The sequence below is a fragment of the Mustela lutreola genome, chromosome 1 (genome assembly GCF_030435805.1).
Source record: "Mustela lutreola isolate mMusLut2 chromosome 1, mMusLut2.pri, whole genome shotgun sequence".
Classification (NCBI taxonomy): Eukaryota; Metazoa; Chordata; class Mammalia; order Carnivora; family Mustelidae; genus Mustela; species Mustela lutreola.
In genome coordinates this window covers 55,029,437-55,052,223 of record NC_081290.1, presented here as the reverse complement: position 1 = coordinate 55,052,223, position 22,787 = coordinate 55,029,437, and the positions used below count along the sequence as shown (strand labels likewise).

At 36.5% G+C, this 22,787-nt stretch overlaps 1 protein-coding gene across 1 annotated transcript in view; it reads left to right on the top strand.

The window, feature by feature from the left end:
* The window catches only part of NCAPG (non-SMC condensin I complex subunit G), a 53,256-nt gene that overhangs the window by 23,078 nt on the left and 7,391 nt on the right, over positions 1-22,787 (top strand). Inside the window, exon 14 of the mRNA XM_059164901.1 lies at positions 5,339-5,563. Within this exon, the coding sequence (XP_059020884.1) occupies positions 5,339-5,563 (225 nt within the window). The remainder of the gene's footprint in view (positions 1-5,338; positions 5,564-22,787) is intronic.

Genomic DNA, 22,787 nt, shown 5'->3' with positions numbered 1-22,787 from the left:
TTGGAAAGACAGACTTGCTCTTTCTGATGATGGGGGAAAACAGAGGGAACAGGTTGTAGGGCAGGTGGATGAGATAAGAAATTCAATTTTGGGCATGGTAAGTTTGAAGTTTGAGTTCCAAGTGGATATATCAAATAGACATTTGTATTTGAATTTGGAGATAGGAGGGAAGTGCAAGCTGGAGAGATGAATCTAAGTCTTTGTAATAGTATCCAGTGCTTAGAGACTGGATTTTACGTGAGTGATGAATGTAGATTCATTGGAGATCTTTACTTTGTAGTTCCCGAGGGCTTAGGCCACATTTAAAGGAGAGATCAAGAAGAACCAGTACAGACTAAGGTGAAATAGACAGTAAGAGGGCAGTAAGAGCACTTCTTAGAAGGCAAGTAAAGATGATATTTTATAGGGGCTAGTATCCCTTGACTGTTCGATGCTGGTGATAGGTTGATAAGCATTTATAATTGACTGTTTGGGGCAAATAAGGAAATGTTTGGTGATGTTCTTGAAAATAGCTTATGTGGAGGACAAAGCTTTATTGGAGTGGGCTGAAGAGAGAATTATGAGAGAAGAAGTGGAGATAGCCAGTGTAGACTATACTATTTCAAGATTTCATTTTTGTTAGGAGAAACGGAAATGGGAGGTAACACGAGAAGGGTTTGGAATAAAATTAAGAGCTTTTTGGTTTTAATTTTTTTTTTTAAGATGGAGAAGATTATACCATGTTTATAATGAATGCTAAGGACAATGGCCCTGTTGAAAGGAAAAAAATTGATAATATAGGAAGAGAAGGCACTTGCTAGAGTGCTGTTGAATAGACAAGAAGGATGAACTCAGTGGGATATATTTGACTTTTTAACTCCTTTAGACATCTGTCTTTAACATTTAGGCCTGGCTTAATTTCAGAAATATACCTTGTTCCATTTCCCTATACAAAAAGACAATATGACTCATGAAGCATCTGGTGTTGCCAAATGTAATGGTATAAAAAAGCTGCAAGGAATTTTAGTGCAAATTGGTTGCCAGCAGGTATATGAGAGTACTTTGCTCAATTTGAAAATAACATGTGACAACACAGATCATCATTTTCATGAAAAGATTATTTTAAAATACTGAAATCTTGGGTGTCTGGGTGGCTCAGTTGGTTAAGCATCTCACTCTTAGCTCAGGTCATGATCTCTTAGGGTCCTGAAATCTGGCAGTATTGGTCTCAGCAGGAATCTGCTAGAGATTCTCTCTCCCATTGCCCACCTCAAATAAATAACTAAACAAATCTTTTAAAAAAAAAAAGTGGGGGGGTGCGCCTGGGTGGCTCAGTGGGTTAAGCCGCTGCCTTCTGCTCAGGTCATGATCTCAGGGTCCTGGGATCGAGTCCCGCATCGGTCTCTGTGTTCAGCAGGGAGCCTGCTTCCTCCTCTCTCTCTGCCTGCCTCTGCCTACTTGTGATCTCTCTCTGTCAAATAAATAAATAAAATCTAAAAAAAAAAAAAGGCCTGAAACCCTTATTTTGGAGCATCCTTTTATTTATTTATTTATTTATTTTAAAGATGTTATTTATTTATTTGATAGAGATCACAAGTAGGCAGAGGGGCAGGCAGAGAGAAGGAGGGGTGGGCAAAGCAGGCTCCCTGCCAAGCAGAGAGCCCGATGCTGCGGGTCTTGATCCCAGGACCCTGAGATCATGACCTGAGCTGAAGGCAGAGGCTTAACCCACTGAGCCACCCAGGTGCTCCTTGGAGCATCCTTTAATGTTGCAATCACATTACCAAGAGAAAGAAAGCATACAGTTATAACTTGGGGAAATTATATGTTCTAGAAATGGTCAAACTGCTAATGGCTTATCAGAGGAAGAAAATTAAAATCATACTTACGTCAAAAGATAGTCATTAGGAATTTCAGGGTTTTGTTCTAACTTCCTTTTTTGTATCATTTGGCATCTCATCAATTTGTTTACTGTACAGTGATGAAATTCCTGTTGATGCTTTGTTTATAGTTATCATGCTATGCTGCTGTTGTCACAGGAAGATTTCTATTATTGTTAGATCCTTTTGGAAACTTGAAATGTCAGTAGTATCTTCAAAATGATGTGAAGTTCTGGGGTGCCTGAGTGGCTTAGTGGGTTAGGCTCTGCCTTTGGCTCAGGTCATGATCCTAGGGTCCTGGGATCGAGCCCTGCATCAGGCTTTCTGCTCAGCAGGGAGCCTGCTTCCCCCTCTCTCTTTGCCTCTTTGCCTACTTGTGGTCTCTGTCTGTCAAATAAATAAATAAAATCTTTAGGGAAAAAAAATTGATGTGAAGTTCCTTTCTCAAATGGAAAGAAAAATTTTGGCACTTTGTCTGGGTGAATCATTTGTAGTACTTGGCCCTCCATCAGGTTTTACTCCCAAGATATAGAATGAATCTGCATGTGTTACAAGAAAATCATTCCTTTTCAATCATTTGGCATCAATGATTCTGTTAGTAATTCGAAAGGAAGTTTTGTTTACTATTGTGAAAATTTTTGGCTTAATATAGGTGCCTAGAGAATAAAATCTTATATTTTCAAAGAGGTTTTGCTAAGAACTTAATGAATAGTAACCTCTTTACTTCTATTTCCTGGCTTCCTGAAAGATGGGTCTTGCTATGCTAGATTGATCTCTGGTTATTTAAAGTGGGAGAAAATTCTTTTTAGAACATTTAATAGTAAAGAATTCATTTATGTCTAGCTTAAATATTTTTTGGGGGGCTCTAAAAATGGGATAAATCATTCATTAAGATGTTCTATATACCACTAAGAATGGTTCTGAAGAACTGTGAGTTGTAGTCAAGTTTGAACTCTAATAGAGGAGATTAAAGGTAGATAGTTATATAAAATTTCTAGTATTGCAGTAAATACCATAGAACTTTTCCCAAAAACAATCAAGTTCACTTAGCCTTTAAAGATGAAATGTGAATTTTGACCCTTTTAATTTTTACTGGTCATAACATCAGTAATAAGTGCTGTGGTCATTTAAGCCAGAAGAAATGTAGTGTGATTGTAATGCTTAAGTGTGTCCTGGAGTATTCTGAAGTATTTAATACTAACTCATACTCCACTTGACAGAGCTTATAGGAGCCTTGATACTAATTGTTTTTATATTTATACTTTTCTTTTATGGAAAGGAATTGTCAAAATCAAACAGGTGTGAAAGAGAAATGATTTTTCTTACCCAGACCACAATTTTACCCTCCTCCAAATCAAACCAGTCAATAAAAAGCAGCCTTGTCATGGAATTAAAGTTTTGAAGAATTGAAGTTTGCCCCCGCCTGCTTTTGGTACAATAAACAACTGAGATCGCTAAACTTTTTTTAAGGATGAGCTATTAATATTTGCCTGAAAATATAACTAGATACAGTTTTTTGGCTTTTTGTTTTGTTTTGTTTTTTAAAATATGCTCCATGCCCAGTGTGAGCCCAGTGTGGGGCTCAAACTCATGACCCTGTTGAGATAAAGAGTCAGACACTGACTGAGCCACCCAGCCGCCCTTAGATATTTTTTATAAATTAAAAATGTTTGTGAATATCAGGTTTAAATGCAGTAAAATAAGTTATATGTAAAATGTTGTCTCTTTTTTTTGTATGTCATCCTACATTGGGGTTTTCATCTCTTCTTACATCCTTAAAAGTGTTCACGATCAAAAGAAGTTAACCACTGAATAAATTCATTTGTTTATAAAGTTATTTTTAGGACTATCATTAGAAGATTTTAGATTAAGGGAAAATAGCTCTCTTTTGGAGGAGTAAGAAATTCGTTCTTTTTTAAATCAAGTTTTAGTAATAAAATTTGATTTAATACACGTATACATACTTGCTAGAAAGGCAGGAGAGAGAAATCCTTCTTTCCTTCCCTTGGCTCCAAGCCCAACATGGGGCTCAAACTCAACAACCTCAGGATCCAGAGTCACATGCTCTACTGACTTGACTAGCCGGGTGCCCAGAAATTATTTTATTTTATTTTATTTTATTTTTAAATTTTATTTATTTATTTGACAGAGATCACAAGTAGGCAGAGAAGCAGGCAGAGAGAGAGAGGAGGAAGCAGGCTCCCTGCTGAGCAGAGAGTGCCCGATGAGGGGCTCGATCCCAGGACCCTGGGATCATGACCTGAGCCGAAGGCAAAGGCTTTAACCCACTGAGCCACCAAGGGGCCCCAAATTATTTTATTTTAAAGTCTTGCTTAGATAAATACAGTATCGAGAGCTATTGCTAACCAGTAAGGGACGAAGAATGACAAGGAAAATCTGCTGCTGAAAGGGTAGCATGTTTAGAAATCTTAGAGAACAGTCCTGACACTGCATTTCACTTTGGCAAATTTGTAGGTCGTACCGTAATAGATATGTTCTGAAATTTCAGAGATTTGAGCTATTTTTCTCAATTCATACTTGACCAACTTACAGATGATTTTTATTCATTCTAAAGGTTAGGCCATATAACCATGTAATGTATCAATGTCCAAAATTTAAGTGCAATAAAGAATATAATAAAGCTCTTCATAATAGAAATACACAGCTTTTTTTTTTTTTTCATGGCTTTGATATTTGGTATATAAGAATTCAGTGTTCTTAACCTAGGACAAACTCCTAGAACCTGCTGGATTTTATGGTTTACCTCCTTTTATAAAGGAGTCCAGTTCATTGAGAACTGAATTTACTTTTAATGAAATCTAAATTTATTGAACTAATAAAATTTTATCTTTAGTGAAGCTTGATAACCTGGGAGAGTACTGATAATCTAACGTGTTATTTTTATTGGTTAGCATGTAAGGTTTTTGACCTGATAGATGGCTGAAACAATTTCAGTGTAATTTTCTGGATTAAAAAAAAAAATTATATCCAATATATTCATTCTTTTTCAAATAAAAGGAACAGATAAATCAGCCTGATTCTAATTCTAGGAGTTTTCTTGTACTTAAGGTAAGCTTTTTCTGAATGAACTAGAAGTCTAAATGTTATGGTATAAATAAAAGTAATAACTTAAGGGGTGCCTGGGTGGCTTAGTGGCCTCTGCTTTCAGCTCAGATCATGATCCAAGGGTACTGGGATTGAGCCCCGCATCGGGCTCTCTGCTCGGCGGGGAGTCTGCTTCCTCCTCTCTCTCTGCCTGCCTCTCTGCCTACATGTGATCTCTGTCTGTCAAATAAAGAAATAAAAATCTTTAAAAAAAAAAAAAAGTAGTAACTTAAAAGAGGAATTTTTGATTTTTGAATTATGTTTCATGTGGTAGATTCATAGACTGAGAAAATAAGGTACATGTTAATTTTGTACATCATAGACAATGAAAAGTTTACTGAATTTAGTTTTTGGCTGGGGCTGTTTCAATTTAGGTTTTGCAAATTGATGATGTGACGATAAAAATAAGTGCTTTAAAAGCAATCTTCGACCAACTGATGATGTTTGGGATTGAGACATTTAAAACTAAAAACAAAGCCCTTCAAGGTGAAAATGCAGAAATAAACACTGATGGAGACCAAGATATCAAAGATGCTAAAGAAGAGACTGCTACAGCCAAGAATGTTCTGAAACTCCTTTCTGATTTCTTAGATAGTGAGGTAAGAAATAATTACAGCCCTGTTATTATGAAATTTCTTTTTATTGTGTATGTTTATGCTCTTTATTTTTTTAGACTAAAGCTTAAATTTGACCAATAAAGACTAAAGCTTTAAATTTGACATTTAAAAATTTTGGCTTTTAAGTATAATTAAATTCTACTTTTATTCCTAATATATCTCATTTCTTACTATTAAATTGTACGTGCAGCTAATTGAAATGTAAACAAAAATGACTATTAGAGGGAGTTTTTAAAATTTTTTTCCTTATGTCTTTGTGATTTATGATTTGAAGTTTTTCCTCTGAAGTCTGAAGAAATAATTTAATTTTACATTGGGTTGGTGGAAGGTCTGAGACATGATATGGGTTTAAATGTTTTTCCTTAAGGTACTCTTGAACTACACTGTTATAGCATATATAAATAATTAATCAAAAAATTTTTGTGCTGGGATACCTGGGTGGCTGCCTTTGGCTTAGGTCATGATACCAGGCCCTGGAGTGGAGGTCCACATGGGGCTCTCTCCTCAGTGGAGAGCCTGTTTCTTCCTCCCCCTCTACCTGCAGCTCTGCCTACCTGTGTTCTCCATCTCTCAAATAAATAAGTAAAAATCTTTAAAATTTTTTTTAATTTTTTTTAAGGTGAAATTGATATAAACAGTTTTAAAGTGGGCAGTTGATTGGCATTCACGATGTCATGCAACTACCAACACCTCTATTTAATTTTAAAAAATTTTTGTTATCCCGAAAGGAATAACCTTTGAGCATCCTTTGTATCCTTGAGCAGTTGCTCCCTATTTCCCATGCAACCTGCTCCTTAAAGCCACCAGTATACCTTTTATCTCTATGGATTTAACCATTCTGGGTGTTTCTTACAAATGGAATCATACAGTATGTGACTTTATGTCTGCTTTCTTTCACTTAGCTTCTTTTTTCTTTTTGATATATTTATTTATTTGCTTTATCTATAAGTCCCATGGCGGAGGGGACTATATTTGCATGTTTTTTGGGTTTTTGTTTGTTTGTTATTTAAATATCCAAGGTATAATACATCATTACTTTTTGATATAGTGTTCAGTATCGCTTCTCGGCCTTTTGGCTAAGATCAAGTGTGATATAGTGTTCAGTGGTTCATTAGTTAAATATAACACCCAGGGCTCATCATATCACATGCCTCCTTTAATTCCCATCATCCTGTTACCCCATGCAACTGATTTTTATGCATTGATTTTATATCCTGCCAATTTACTGAATTCCCGTATGAGTTCTAGCAGTCTTGGGGTGAAGTCTTTTGGGTTTTTCCATATAAAGTATCATATCTTGCAAAGAATGAGATTTTGACTTCTTCTTTGCTGATTTGGATATCTTTTATTTCTTTTTTGTTGTGTGTCTGCTGAGGCTAAGACTTCTAGTACTATGTTGAATAACGGTGGTGATAGTGGACAACCCTGCCATGTTCCTGACCTTAGGGGGAAAGCTCTCAGTTTTTCCCCATTGAGAATGATATTCGCTATGGGTTTTACATAGATGGCTTTCATGATTTTGAGGTATGGCCCCTCTCTCCCTACACTGTGAAGAGTTTTAATCAAGAAACAATGTACTTTGGGGCGCCTGGGTGGCTCAGTGGGTTAAGCCGCTGCCTTCGGCTCAGGTCATGATCTCAGAGTCCTGGGATCGAGTCCCGCATCGGGCTCTCTGCTCAGCAGAGAGCCTGCTTCCCTCTCTCTCTCTCTGCCTGCCTCTCCATCTACTTGTGATTTCTCTCTGTCAAATAAATAAATAAAATCTTTAAAAAAAAAAAAAAGAAACAATGTACTTTGTCAAATGCTTTTTCAGCATCTATTGAGACTATCCTATGGTTCTTGTCCTTTCTTTTATTAGTGTAGCGTATCACATCGATTGACTTGTGAATGTTGAACCAACCTTGCAGCCCAGGAATAAATCTCACTTGGTTGTGGTGAATAATCCTTTTACTGTACTGTTGGATCCTATTGGCTAGTGTTTTGGTGAGAATTTTCACATCTGTGTTCATCAAGGATATTGGTCTGTAATTCTCCTTTTTGATGGGGTCTCTTTCTGGTTTTGGGATCAAGGTAATGCTGGCCTTATAAAATGAGTTTGGAAGTTTTCTTTCTGTTTCTATTTTTTGGAACAGTCTCAAAGGAATAGGTGTTGATTCTTCTTTAAAGGAAGCCGTCTGGCCCTGAGCTCTTGTTTGTTGGGAGATTTTTGATAACTGCTTCAATTTCCTTGCTGGTTGTGGGTCTGTTCAGGTTTTCTATTTCTTCCTGGTTCAGTTTTGTAGTTTATATGTCTCTAGGAATGCATTCATTTCTTCCAGAATGTCTAATTATTATTATTATTATTATTATTATTATTATTATTTTTTTTTTTTTTTGCTTGTAGTTGCTCATAATATGTTCTTATAATTGTTTTTATTTCTTTGGTATTGGTTGTAATCTCACCTCTTTCATTCCTGATTTTATTTGGGTTTTTTCTCCTAGTTTTGTTGATCTGTTCTACTGTTCTTTTGGTTTCTATTTTATTGATTTCTGTTCTTATCTTTATTATTTGTCTTCTTCTGATGGGTTTAGGCTTTATTTGCTGTTCTTTCTCCAGCTCCTTTAGGTATAGGGTTATCTTGCATATTTGAGACCTTTCTTTTTTCTTAGACTGCCTTTGCAGCATCCCCCCAAATTTGACTGGTTGTGTTTTCATTTTCATTTGTTTCTATGAATTTTTAAAAATTTTTAATTTACTCATTGAACCATTCATTCTTTAGTAGGATTCTCTTTAGTCTCCATGTATTTGAGTTCTTTCCAACTTTCCTGTTGTGATGGAGTTCAAGTTTTAAAGCTCTGAAAATATGCAGGGAATGATCCCAGTCTTTCGGTACCATTTGAGACCTGATTTGTGATCCAGAATGTGATATATTCTGGAGTATGTTCCATGTGCACTTGAGAAGAATGTGTATTCTGTAGCTTTGGGGTGGAATGTTCTGAATATATCTGTGAAGTCCATCTAGTCCGATGTGTCATTTAAAGCCCTAATTTCCTTTTTGGTCTTTTGCTTAGATGATCTGTCCATTTCCGTAAGGGGGGTGTTAAAGTTCTCTACTATTATTGTATTGTTGAGGTGTTTCTTTGATTTTGTTACTAATTGGCTTATATAACTGGCTGCTCCTTTGATAGGGGCATAAATATTTACAGCCATTAGATCTTATTGGATAGACCCTGTAAGTGTGATGTAGTGTCTTTCCTCATCTCATTATAGTGCTTGGTTTAAAATCTAATTTGTCTGATATAATGATTGCCACCCCAGCTTTCTTTTGATGTCCATTAGCATGGTAAATGGTTTTATATCTCCACACTTTAAATCTGGAGGTGTCTTTGGGTCTAAAATGAGTCTCTTTGAGACAGCATATCAATGGGTCTTGCTTTTTTATCCAATATGATACACTCTGTCTTTTGATTGGAGCATTTAGCCCATTTCCATTCAGGGTAACTATTGAAAGATATGAATTTAGTGGCATTAAATTGCCTGTAAGGTGACTATTACTGTATATTGTCTCTGTTCCATTCTGGTCTATTTATATCTGGGCTCTCTCTCTTTGCTTAGAGGACCCCTTTCAGTATTTTTTTGTAGGGTTGGTTTGATGATAACAAATTCTTTTAGTTTCTGTTTGTCCTGGAAGCTTTTTATCTTTCCTTCTATTTTCAATGAGAACTTAGCTGGATAAATTATTCTTGGCTGCATATTTTTCTCATTTGGTTCCTGAATATATCCTGCCAGTCCTTTCTGGCCTGCTAGGTCTCTGTGGATTGGTCTGCTGCCAATGTAATGTTTCGACTGTTGTAGGTTACAGTCCTCTCATCCCAAGCTGCTGTCAGGATTTTCTCCTTGTCTCTGAGATTTGTAAGTTTTATTATTAGATGTTGGGGTGTTGACCTATTTTTATTCATTTTTGAGGAGGGTTCTCTGAGCTTCCTGGATTGTGAGGCCTGTTTCCTTCCCCAAATTAGGGAAGTTCTCTGCTGTAATTTGCTCCAGTATACCTTCTACTCCTCTCTTTCTTCTTCTGGGATTCCAATTATTCTAATATTGTTTTGCTTCATGGTGTGCCTTATCTCTCAAATTCTCCCTTTGTGATCCAGTAGTGTTTATCTCTTTTACTCAGCTTCTTTATGCTCCATCATTTGGTCTTCTTTATCACTAATTCTCTCCTGCCTAATATATCCTAGACATTAGAGCCTCCATTTTTTATTACATCTCATTAATAGTCTTTTTTATTTTGACTTGGTTAGATTTTATTTATCCAGAAAGGGATTCTCTAGTGTCTTCTGTGCTCTTTTCAAGCCCAGCTAGTATCTTTATAATTGTTATTCTGAATTCTAGTTCCAACTTCTTACTAATGACCTGGCAGTTGGTACTGCCTCCTGTTTTATTTTTTTGAGGTGAGTTTTTCTGTTTTGTCATTTTTTTGAAAGAAGAATAGATGAATGAGAGAAAAAATGGTAAAAGGATAATAACAACCCCAGAGAAATGTAGATTAAATAAATCAGAGGAGACCCAAAACTGGGGAGGGGGGGGGGAGAAAGGAAAAAAAAGAATATGGTCAGGTGGTGAATAGAACAGAGCCATACACTGGATTTCAGGTGTATTTTGGTCTGTTAGAAGAAACTGAATCCCAAAATTTGAAAAAAAGAAAAACATAGATTTATGAAAAATAAGGTTAAATACAATGAAAGGATAGAATATTATTGTAAGGATGAGAATTTTAAAAGATTTTAAAAAAGGAATTGATAGGAAGTTGGTTGAAAAAGGAAAGATTTTTAAAAGAGAGAGAGAGAATGTGATCAGGCAAGTGAGTAGAACAGAGTGGTACACTGGATTTTGGGTTTGTTTTGGTCTTTTAGAAGAAACTGCATCCCAAAATTTTAATGAAAGAAAAACTTATATATGTACAAAAAATAAGGTTAAATACAATGAAAGGATAGAATATGACTATAAAAATGAAAATTAAAGATTTTTAAAAGAATTGACAAGATAAAAATTTGCTTGAAAAAGGAAATAATAAGTCAAAAGAAAGGAAATAAGTAAAAAAACAAAGAAAAATTTAAAAATTTAACTTTGAAAGACTAAAGAATCATGGGGAAAAAAGACCATGAATTCTGTGTGTTGTATTCCCCTAGCGCTGGAGTTTTGCAATTCTCATTGATTGGTAAACTTGGTCTTGGCTGGATGTTCTTGCTGATCTTCTCGGGGAGGGACCTCCCAGTGATTCTCAAATATCTTTGCCCTAGATGAAATTGCACTGGCCTTGCCAGGGGCCAGGCTGAGTAATCTGCTCTTGCTTGCTCTTGATAGCTTTTATTCCCTGAAAGCTTTCAGGGACAAGAATGAAAATGGCGGCCTCCCAATCTCTGGCCCCAGAGGAGCCTAGAGCTTGGGGCCCTGCTCATCAGTGAGCCTTCAGAGACAGTTAATCATTCCTGTCTCCTTGGTCTCCCACTGCACTCCGTGCTCACCCAGCCTGCGACCAGGCATTTCTGTCTCTGGCATATGGCCCCGTTTGGAGTTTCCAAACCTAGCAGATCCTTGCGGTGCACTTCCATACTGCTTCTTCTATGGGAGGAAGGTGAGTCTGCCCAGATCTGCCATTTGTTGGGCCCCTGCAGTGGATCTGTGGCATGGATCACAGTTTATGGCAACCCCAAGAAGAGAGCCCACTCCTGGGCTCACTTTTTGCAGCTGGCTTCCCTGCTTTGATGCCTGGGAGCTTTGCTGCACTCAGGCATCCTGTCTTTTTGTGACCGCAAGAGTCCTGAGACAGCACTGTCCCAGCAACATTTTCTCCCTCTGCTTAGCCACCAGAGTGACATCTCTTTCCAGAGCAGACTTCTAAAAGTTCTGATTTTGTGCCAGTAGCCAGCTGATGGAGGCCCCCTTACCCTGTGGTCTATCTTCCTATATATTGCTTCAGATTGATTTCTCCAAACGTCCTTCCTTCCAGAAAGTGGTTGCTTTTCTGTGCATAGAATTGCTGCTAGTCTTTTCTTCAATCTCCTATTGAGTTTGTAGGTGTTCAGAACGGCTTGCTAAATATCTAGCTGAATTCCTGGGATCAGACAAAATTTAGGTCGCCTACTCCTCCATCATCTTGGACTCTCCACCTCTCTATTTTATTTTCTTTCTCCTGCCTAATTGCTCTAACTGGAACTTCCAGTACACTGTTGAGCAGCAGTGGTTAAAACAAGCAACATTGTTTTGTCTCTAATCTTAAGGGGGAAACTTTTCAGTGTTTTAACTATTGAGTATGATGTAGGTTCTTCATAAATGACTATCATTTTGAGAAAATTTCCTTCTATTCTTCTCTGGGTTTTTTTTTTTTTTTCTTGGTTTTGGGCTTTGTTTTGCTTTTGTCACAAAAGTATGTTTAATATGTCAGATGCTTCTTCTGCATCACTTGAGATGCTCATATGGGTTTTTATTGCTTTGTTCTATTGATCTACATTACTTTGCTTTGTTTTCTTCTGTTGAACCACCCTCACATTCTTGGTATAAGTTCTACTTGATTATGGTTTATATGGTGTGTAATCTTTCAAATATGTGGTTGGATTTGGTTTGGTGCCATTTTGTTGAAGATTTTTATGTCTGTATTCATAAGGGAAATTGGGCTGTAGTTGTCTTGCACACTGTTTTTAGCTGCCTTTGGTATCAGGTTAATTCTAACTTCATATACTGTGTTAGGAATTGTGCGTTCCTCTTCTGTTTATTGGAAGGCTTTGAGAAGATTTCTGTGAATTCTTTTATTGCTTGATGGGGATTTACCAGTAAAGACAATTTGGGGTTGGACTTTTCTCTCGGAGGTGTTTCTGATTACTTACTCAATTGGAGTATTATTATAGGCCTATTTGGACATTCTATTTTTTTTTTTTTTTTTACTGAGTTAGTTTTGTAATTTGTCTTTCTAGGAAATTTTCCATTTTATCTAAGTTACTTAATTTTTTGTTGGTTGGATTTTAGTATTTTCTTACAGTTCTTTTTATTACTGTAAGGTCAAATGTAACATTCTTGCTTTCAGTTCTGATTTCAGTTATTTGCATCTTTTCTTTTATCTTTGTCATTCTAAATTAAGGTTTGTCAATTGTGTTCATATTTTCAAAGAACCAGTTTTTGGTTTCATTGATTTTTCTTGTTTTCTCTCTCTGTTTTGGTTCTCTTCTCTAATCTTTAGTATTGTCTTTCTCCTTCCTTCTTTAGGTTTAGTTTGTTCTTTTTTTAGTTCCTTAAAGCATAAAGTTATGTTATTGAGAGCTTTAAAAAAAATTCCAATGTATTTAGTGTACACTGTTATATTAGTTTCAGGTGTACAATTTGGTGATTCAACAGTTCTGTGAATTACTCAGTGCTTATTATGATAAGTGTATTTTTAATCCCTTTCATCTATTTCACCCATCCCCACCTCTCCCCTCTTTCCTTTGGTAACCACGAGTTCTCTATATTTAAGGTCTGTTTTTTGGTTTGTATATTTTTTCTTTGTTTTGTTTCTTAAATTTCACATATGAATGAAACATATGGGGATTGTCTTTCTCTGATTCACCTATTTCTTTTTTCTTTCTTTCTTTTTTTAATGTGGCGCTTGAACTCACGACCGTGAGATTAAGACCTGAACCAAGATCAGGAGTCGATCACTTGGCGTGGCTGGGTGGCTCAGTTGATAAGTGTCTGCCTTCAGCTCAGGTCATGATCCCAGGGTCCTGGGATTGAGGCCCTCATTGGGCTTCCTGTTCTGCAGGAAGCCTGCTTCTCTTTCTCCCACTACCCCTGCTTGTGCTTCCTAGCTGTGTCTCTCATTGTCAAATAAATAAATAAAATCTTAAAAAAAAAAAAGAAAAGAGTTGAATACTTAACCCACTGAGCCACCGAGGCACCACACTGACCGACTGATTTTATTTAGCATTATATCCTGTAGATCCATTCATGTTGTTGCAAATGGCAAGATTTCACATTCTCTCTCTTTTATTCGCTGAGTAATATTCCATTATATATATCATATAAAGATACATATATATATATATATATATATATATACACACACACACATCATCTTTATTCATTCATCTATTGATGGACACTTAGATTGTTTTCATATTTTAACTATTGTTAATAGTACTACAGTAAACCTGTATATATTTTTTCGGAATTGATGATTTTATATTCTTTGGGTAAATATCCAGTAGTGGAATTACTGGATCATATGATAATTCTGTTTTTATGTTTTTGAGGCATCTCCACACTGTTTTCCAAAGTGACTGCACCAGTTTGCATTGCCACCAACAACACATGAGGGTTCCTTTCCTCCACATTCTTGCCAAACTTGTTGTCTCTTGTGTTTTTGATTTTAGCCGTTCTTATAGGTATGAGATGATATCATTAGGATATTGATTTGCATTTCCCTGAAGATAAGTGATACTGAGCATCTTTTCATGTGTCTATTGGCCATCTGTATGTCTTCTTTAGAGAAATGTCTGTTCATATCTTCTATCCATTTTTTAATTGGATTATTTTTTGGTGTTGAGTGTATGAGTTATATATTTTGGCTACCAATCCTTTATCAGATGTGTCATTTGCTCATATCTTCTTCCATTCAGTAGGTTGTTTTTTAGTTTTGTTGACTATTTCCTTTGCTTGCAGTAGCTTTTTGTTTTTATTAATACCAGTAGTTTGTTTATTTTTGTTTCCCTTGCCTCAGGAGACTTATCTAGGAAAGTGTTGCTACTGTTGATGTCAAAGAAATTATTGCCTCTGTTCTCTTCTAGGATATTTATGGTTTCAGGTCTCACATTTAGGTTTTTAAAGCATTTTGAGTTTATTTTTGTGTATGGTGTAAGAAAATGGTCCAGTTTCATTGTTTTGCATGTAGCTGTTCAGTTTTCCCAACATCATTTATGTTATTGTTTTTCCCGTTTGTATATTTTTGCCTCCTTTCTTGTAGATTAATTATATATATCGACCATATAATTGTGTGTTTATTTCTGGGCTCTCTATTCTATTCTTTTGATTTTTATGTCTGTTTATTGTGCCAGTACCTTACTGTTTTAATTACTACAGCTTTGTAGTGTATCTTGAAATCTAGAATTGTGAAACATCCACTTTTTTTCTTTTTCAAGAGTACTTTGGCTATTTGGGTCTTTCGTGGTTCCGTACAAATTTTAAGGGTTATTGTAGTTTTGTGAAAAATGTTCTTGGTATATTTATAGGGATTGTATTAAATGCGTAGATTGCTTTGGATAGTATGGACATTTTAACAATATTTGTTCTCCCAATCAGTGAACATGGACTATCTTTCCATTTGTTTGTGTCACCTTCAATTGCTTTTATCAGTGTTTGATAGTTTCCAGAGTATGGGTTTTTCACCTTGGTTGAGTTCATTTCTAGGTATTTTATTCTTTTTGGTACAAATGTAAATGGGATTGTTCTCTCAATTTCTCTTTTTGTTACTTCATTTTTTGTGTATAGGAAGGCAAACGATATCTGTATATTGATTTTGTATGTGAACTTCCTGAATTCATTTATCAGTGCTAGTAGTGTTTTGGTGGTCTTTAGGGTTTTCTGTATAGGGTATCATGTCATCTGTAAATAGTGAATTTTACTTCTCCCTTACTGATTTAGATACCTTTTATTTCTTTTTGTCGTCTGCTGTGGCTAGAACTTCCAGAAAAAAAGTTGAGTAAGAGTAATGAGAGTGGATATTTTTGTCTTGTTTCTGTTCTTAAGGGAAGAGCTCCCAGTGGTTTTTTTTTTTTTTTTTACCATTGACTACAATGTTAGCTGTGGGTTTTTCATATACGGCCTTTAGTATGTTGAGGTGTGTTCCCTCTAAACCTACTTTGTTGAGGATTTTTATTATAAATGGTTGTTGTACTTGTACACTTTTTCTACATCTACTGAAATGATCATATGGTTTTTCTCCTTTGTCTTACTGATGTGATATATCACATTGATTTGCAGATATTGAACCATCCTTGCAACCCAGAAATAAATCCCACTTGATCATGGTGAATGATTTTTTTTTTTTAATTTTTGAAAATTAAAAAAAAAATGTACTGTTTCCATTTGCTAATATTTTGTTGAGGAGTTTTGCCTCTATGTTCATTAGATATATTGGTGTGTAGTGTCTTTATGTGGTTTGGTATCAGAGTGATGCTAACCTCATAGAATGAATTTGGAAGCTTTCCTTTCCTTTTTTTTTTTTTTAAAGATTTTATTTATTTATTTGACAGAGAGAGAGATCACAAGTAGGCAGAGAGGCAGGCAGAGAGAGAGAGAGGAGGAAGCAGGCTTCCTGCTGAGCAGAGAGCCCGATGCGGGACTCGATCCCAGGACCCTGAGATCATGACCTGAGCCGAAGGCAGCGGCTTAACCCACTGAGCCACCCAGGCGCCCCCTTTTTTTTTTTTTTTTTGGATTAGTTTGAGAAAAATAGGTAATAACTTTTCTTTAAATGTTTGATAAAATTCACCTGTGAAGCCTAGTGGCAAGTGGCCCTGAACTTTTGTTTGTTGAGAATTTTTTTAAAATTATTGACTCATTTCATTGCTTGGTAATTGAACCATTCAAATTTTCTATTTATTCCTGATTCAATTTTGGGAGGTTACATATTTCTAGGAATTTATCCATTTCTTCTTGGTTTTCTAATTTGTTGGCATATAGTGTTTCATAATATTTGCTTTAGTCTTCCATATTTCTGTGATTTTGGTTGTTATTTTTCTTCTTTTATTTCTGATTTTTCTTTTTCTTTTTCTCCCCCTGCCCTTCCTTTTTGATGAATCTTGCTAAAGTTTGTCAGTTTTATTGATCATTTCAAGAACAAGCACCTGGCTTCATTTATGTGTTCTATTAGTTTTTATTTCATTTATTTTTCCTCTAACTTTTGTTATTTTCTTCCTTCCTTCTTTTGGTTTAGGGTTTTGTTTATTCTTCCTTTTCTAGGTCCTTTATGTGTAAGTTTAGGTTGTTTATTTGAGATTTTTCTGCCTTCTTGAGGTAGGCCTGTGTTGTGATAAACTTCCCTCTTAGTAGAGCTTTTGCTGCATCCCGAAGATTTTATTCATTTTCATGTGTCTCGGTTTTACTTTTTGTTTAATTTCTTGGTTGCTTCCTTAATTGTTTAGTAGCATATTATTTAACCTCCATTTGTTTGTGTTCTTTCCAGGTCTTTTCTTGTGGTATATAGTTCCATTGCGTTGTGGTTGGAAAAGATGCATGGTGTGATTTCAGTCCTTTTGTTGAGATTTATTTTGTTGGCTAACATGGGATCTATTCTTGAGAATGTTCCGTGTGCACTTGAAAACAATGTATATTCTGCCCTTTTGGGGTGGAATGTTTTGAATATATCTATTAGATCCGTCTTGTTTAATGTGTCATTGAAAGTCATTGTTTCCTTCTTTATTTTCTGTTTGGATGATATATCCATTTCTGTAAGTGGGATTTTGAAGTCCCCTACTATAATTATATTGCTATCGATCACTTACTTTTTTGTTGTTGTTGTTGTTACCTGCTTAATGTATTTGGGTATTGTCATTTGGGGGAATAAATATTTACAGTTGTTATATCTTCTTGTTGCATTGTTCTCTTTTGATTATATGCTCCTTTGTAGTTACAGACTTTGTTTTAAAGTCTGTTTTTTCCGATATAATTGTTTCTGCCCCAGGTTTCTTTTCACTTCCATATGCAGATAAATGTTTTTCTATACCACAGTTTCAATTTGCATGTGTCTTTAGGTCTGAAAAGAGTCTTTTAAGCAGCACTTAAAAAAAAAAATCCATTCTGTCACTATGTATCTTTTGATTGGAGCATTTAGTCCCATTTATATTCAAAGTAATTATTGATAGGTAGGTACTTACTGCTTTTCTGTTACTTGTTTTGTGTTTTTACTTTTCCATTTCTTTCTTGGTCTCTTCATTCACAGTTTGTTGGCTTTATTTAGTGAAATACATGGATTCCTCTCTACTTTTTGCATACCTATTACCGATTTTTTATTTGGGTTACCATCAGGTTTACATAAAACATGGAAATAGCAGTTTATATTAAGTTGATGGTTGCTTAAGTTTGAACCATTTTAAAAGTACTAAATTTCTACTTCTCTTCCCCCACATTTTAGATAAAAGATATTATACTTCATTTCTTTTCCTTTTGTGAATTCCTTGACTGATTTTCATAGGTATTCTTAATTTTACTCTTTTTGTGCTTCCTAGTTTTCTTACTCCTGGTTATGGTGTTTCTTTTCCACTAATCCCCTGTAGTATTTCTCATAAGTCGGATTTATGGTGATGAATTCCTTTAAGTTCTGTTTGTCTGAAAATCTCTTTATCTCTCTGATCCTGAATGATAGTTGTGTTTTGTTTTTTAAGATTTTATTTATTTATTTGACAGAGAGGGAACACAAGCAGGGGGAGCAGGAGAGGGAGAAGCAGGCTTCCCGCTGAGAACGGAGTCCAATACAGGGCTTGATCTCAGGACCCTGGGATCATGACCCAAGCTGAAGGCAGATGCTTAACTGAGCCACTCTGGTGCCCCCTGAATGATAGTCTTGCTGAATGAGTATTCTTGGTTGCAGGTTTTTTCTTTTAACAGTTTGAATATATCATGTCACTTCTTTCTTAGCTGCAAAATTTCTGCTGAACAGTCAGCTGATATTCTTATGGGGTTTCCCTTGTATGTAACGGTTTTCTCTTTCTGCTTTTCAAATTCTCTCTTTATCACCACTTTTTGCCAATTTTTAAAAGACTTAATTTATTTTAGAGAGTATGTGAGTGAGGGGAGGGGCAGAGGGAGAGGCAGAGAATCTCAAGCAGACTCCATGCTGTGTGTGGAGCCCAATGCAGGGCTTGATTCCGTGACCCTGAGATCATGACTTGAGCTGAAAACCAAGAGTTGGCCACTCAACCAACTCAGCCACCCAGGCGCCCCACTACTTTTTGTCAATTTAATTACTATGTGTTTTGGTGTGGACCTTCTTGGGATGATTTTGTAGGGGGCTTTCTGTGCCTCCTTGGTCTGGACTTCTGTTTCCTTCCCCAGTTTCAGTTTTCACCCCTTATTTCTTCAAATGAATTTTATTTCCTCTCTACTATCTCTTCTCTTTCTGGGATCCCTGTGTTACTGTGTTTGATGGTATTGCTGAGTTCCCTTAATCTATTCTCATTTTATATTATTTTTTTCTTTTGTTCAGCTTGATTGCTATTACTCTGTCTTCCAGATTACTGCTCTGTTCTACTTTCTCCAATCTACTGTTTATTCCCTCTAGTGTGTTATTAATTTCAGTTACTGAATTCTTCATTTCTGATTTGTTCTTTATTTTTTCTATCCCTTGGTTGTCGGTCTCACTGAGATCCTCCATTCTTTTCTCAAGTCCAGTATCTTAGGCACTATTACTTTATTTTTTTAAATTGTTTATTTTTAAATTTTATTTTTTCAGTGTTCTAAGATTCATTGTTTATGCACCACACCCAGTGCTTCATGTAATACGTGCCCTCCTTAATACCCACCACCAGGCTCTCCCAAACCCCCACCCCACTCCCCTCCAAAACCCTGTTTCTCAGAGTCCACAGTCTCTCATGGTTCTTTTCCCCATCTAATTTCCCCCAACTCACTTCTCCTTTCCTTCGCCCAGTGTCCTCCATGTTATTCCTTATGCACCACAAATAAGTAAAACCATATGATAGTTGTCTCTCTCTGCTTGACTTATTTCACTCAGCATCATCTCCTCCAGTCCCATCCATGTTGATACAAAAGTTGGGTATTCATTCTTTCTGATGAAGGCATAATACTCCATTGTATATATGGATCATATCTTCTTTATCCATTCATCTGTTGAAGGGCATCTTGGCTCTTTCCACAGTTTGGCGACTGGTCATTGCTGCTATGAACACTGGGGTATGGATGGCCCTTCTCTAGTGACCATTACTTTAAATGATCTGTCAGGCATATTACTTATCTCTTTTTCATTTAGCTCTCTTTCTTCAGCTTTTTTTATTGTTCTTTTATTTAGGATATACCCCTCTGTCTTATTTTCTTTAACTCTGTGTCTATTTCTATGTTAGGAAAGTCAGCTTTGTCTTCCGCTTTGAAAGAGTGGCTGTATGAAGAAGAGTTCCTGTTGTGTCCTGAGTGCAGTGTCCCCTGTTCACCAAAACCTGGTGCTTCAGTGCTATCTCCTGTGTGTGCTACGAAGCTTCCTGTTGTGGCTGAGCCATGTTTGCCGTCAATCCATTCATCTGTAATGGTTTTTCCCGTTGCTTATTGGCAAGCTTTAGTCCCTATATTTTTAATGGGCCAGTCCGGGCCACTTCGGGCTTGATTGGGTCAATCTGGGTTTTAGAGATATGGTCACAGTGAACTGAAAGGGCTGTCTAGGTCATGCCCTGGGAAGCTTTCATTGTTAGGCAGAGCTGGCCGTCAGATTAGATGTCTGCCTTCACCCCACTGCTTTAGCTGCTTTGGAGAATTCCTGCTGTGGGAAGGGGTAGGTCTGGAGAATTCAGGAGTGGGGCGTGCTATTAGCAAGGTAGGTGGAAAGTGTTCATCCTGGGCTGGTTCCCTCAAGTGTTGGGTATCTGGGCTGGGGATCAGAGGAAGAAAATGGCACCTGCCAGCTCTGTTCTTGGAGAAGGCTTCTAAAGATCCCTGTTCCTCTAGCACATATTCAGAGATTAGTAAATAAATCTTCCTGTATATTCCAGGCCTTTTTCAAATTATTGCTTCCATGCTGTATCTTAGAGGGGTTGTTTGATATGCTGTCCCTTTAAGGGACTGAGTTTCCTATCTCCATTTGTCTCTCCCAGAGCCCAGTTGGGTGATGTTTTCAAGTTCCAGGTGTTAAGCCCCACTGATTATAAGAACTCACAGTGTTGAGCCTCTCTGGTTTTCAAAGCCATATGTTATGGGGATTCATTTTCCCAGTGAAGGTCTCCAGTGCCTGGGGTGCCTGGGATAGGGTCTCCTCCTCTCCTCTGTCCAGTGGCTGCAGTGTCCCTCCTTGGACAGTTCTGTGGATCAGTTTGGTTCCTGACCATGTCTCCACCCTTCCTGCTCTTTTTGATGCGGCCTCTTCTCTGCATGTAGCTGTGGAGTCTGTTCTGCCAGTCTTTAGGTTGTTTTCTGGATTATTTATACTGATGTGGGTGTTACCTAGATATATCCATGGGAAGAGATGAGCTTAGAATACTCCTATTTCACCATCTTCCTGGAAGTCCAAGTTTTTTTTTTTTTTTTTTTTTAAGGTAGGCATTTACTACTATAAATTGCCCTGTGAAGACTGTTTATGTTATACTTCATAAGTTTTGGTTTTTGTATTTTTCACTTTAGTGCATTTCTAAGCATTTTCTAAAGTTCCCTTTTATGTCTCCTTTATCTCATCGGTATGTAAAAAGCATATTGTTTACACATATTTGTGAATTTTATAGTCTTCTGGTGTTGCTTTCTAAGTATATTCTCTTATGGTTTGAGGAGATATTTTGATGTTTTCATTGTTTTTAAATTTATTTTGAGTTGTTTTGGGCCTAAATAGTTTCTATCCATGAGGATATTCCATGTGCCCTTGAGAAGAAAGTGTATTCTGTTATAGTGAAGTGGAGTGGACTATATGTTTTGGTGGGTCTGGTTGGTCTATAAGATTGTTCAAGTCCTTTTAGTTGTTTCCCTATTGATCTGCCTGGGTGTTCTGTCCGTTTCAGAAAGCTCTTCAGTTATTATTGTTGAACTGTTTCTTTCAGCATTTTTGCCAATGCTTGTTTATGTATTCTGAGACTCTGTGTTTTAGCTATACTTTTAATTATCTTTTGATGAATTAACCTTTTTAATATCAGTATTTGTTGTTTTTTGTCTCTCTTAACAGTTTTTGACTTACCACATTTTTTTTTTTTTTAAATTTTATTTATTTATTTGACAGAGAACACAAGTAGGCAGAGAGGCAGGCAGAGAGAGAGAGAGAGAAGCAGGCTCTGCACTGAGCAGAGAGCCCGATGCGGGGCTCCATCCCAGGACCCTGGGGTCATGACCTGGGCCGAAGGCAGAGGCTTTAACCCGCTGAGCCACCCAGGCGCCCCTTGACTTACCACATTTTGATTGCAAAATTGTGGTAATCAGTCCTTTCTTATCAGTGATTTAAGTGTAAATAAATTAAACTTACCAGTCAAAAGGCAGATGTTGGTTTTAAATTTTGAGTTAATATTTCATTGATATACTAATTTCCTAATGGGAATTACCTAGTGCTGTGGGTTTGCTGACATTGCACTGGTAGGAAATGACTGAACAGTAAAAGTGTGTGACAAAGGAATGAGGGGTTTTTGTTTTTGTTTTAATAGTACTGGTACCATAATCTCTTTCTGGCAATACTACATTCTATGATTTTGACTTTTTTTTGTCATCACCACTAAACAAAATCTGACTTACTTCACTGCCCTCTGGGCCATAATAAGACTTTTTTTTTTTTTTTTTACATGTTTTAAAGACTTGCAGTTTGTTTCGTTTCAAATTTCTGACATTCAACTTCAGAGCACTATTGCTGTATTGCTATCAGGAAAGTATGTCACAGTTAAACATTTTAAAAAGATGGGGAGCATGTAGCCTTTGGAGTTGTAGACTTGTACATTTGTGTTCTGGTCGCATTTGTGTTAATCTTCAATAAGGTGTTTACTGTCTCTGGCTTTTTTCCTCATCTGCCAAACGGGGGTTATGAGGCCTATTCACTGGATGCTTCTTCAATTAAGTCAACAAATATTGGAGAGCAAATTATGTGCCAGTCACTATATGTTCTTGAGAGTACAAGTGCTGAGTGGAATAAAGTTTCTGTCCTCCTGGTTATTGTGACCCCTAAATGAGTTAGTGTGTTGAAAGCACGTGCTAGTGCCCTAGCACTTACTTATCTTGTTGGTCTCTAAATCTTTATTTTTGAGTTTTGGGAAAACTTTTGTAATAGTTTTTGTATTTGCTCAATCCATTGTTATTACTTGTGTCTCTCTAGTTTAGACTTGATTTATACTCATAGATTATAATCTGCAAAGATAACTTCCCTAAAATCTCATTTAAGTTTTTATTTTTCCACCATTTCAAAACCTTACGTGGTTCCACATCCTGCCTCACTATAGCTCATTTTTTTTGCCTGGTTTTGAGGCTCTCTAGTGTGATCACTGAGGATATTTACTGTTCATCAGTAATAATAAA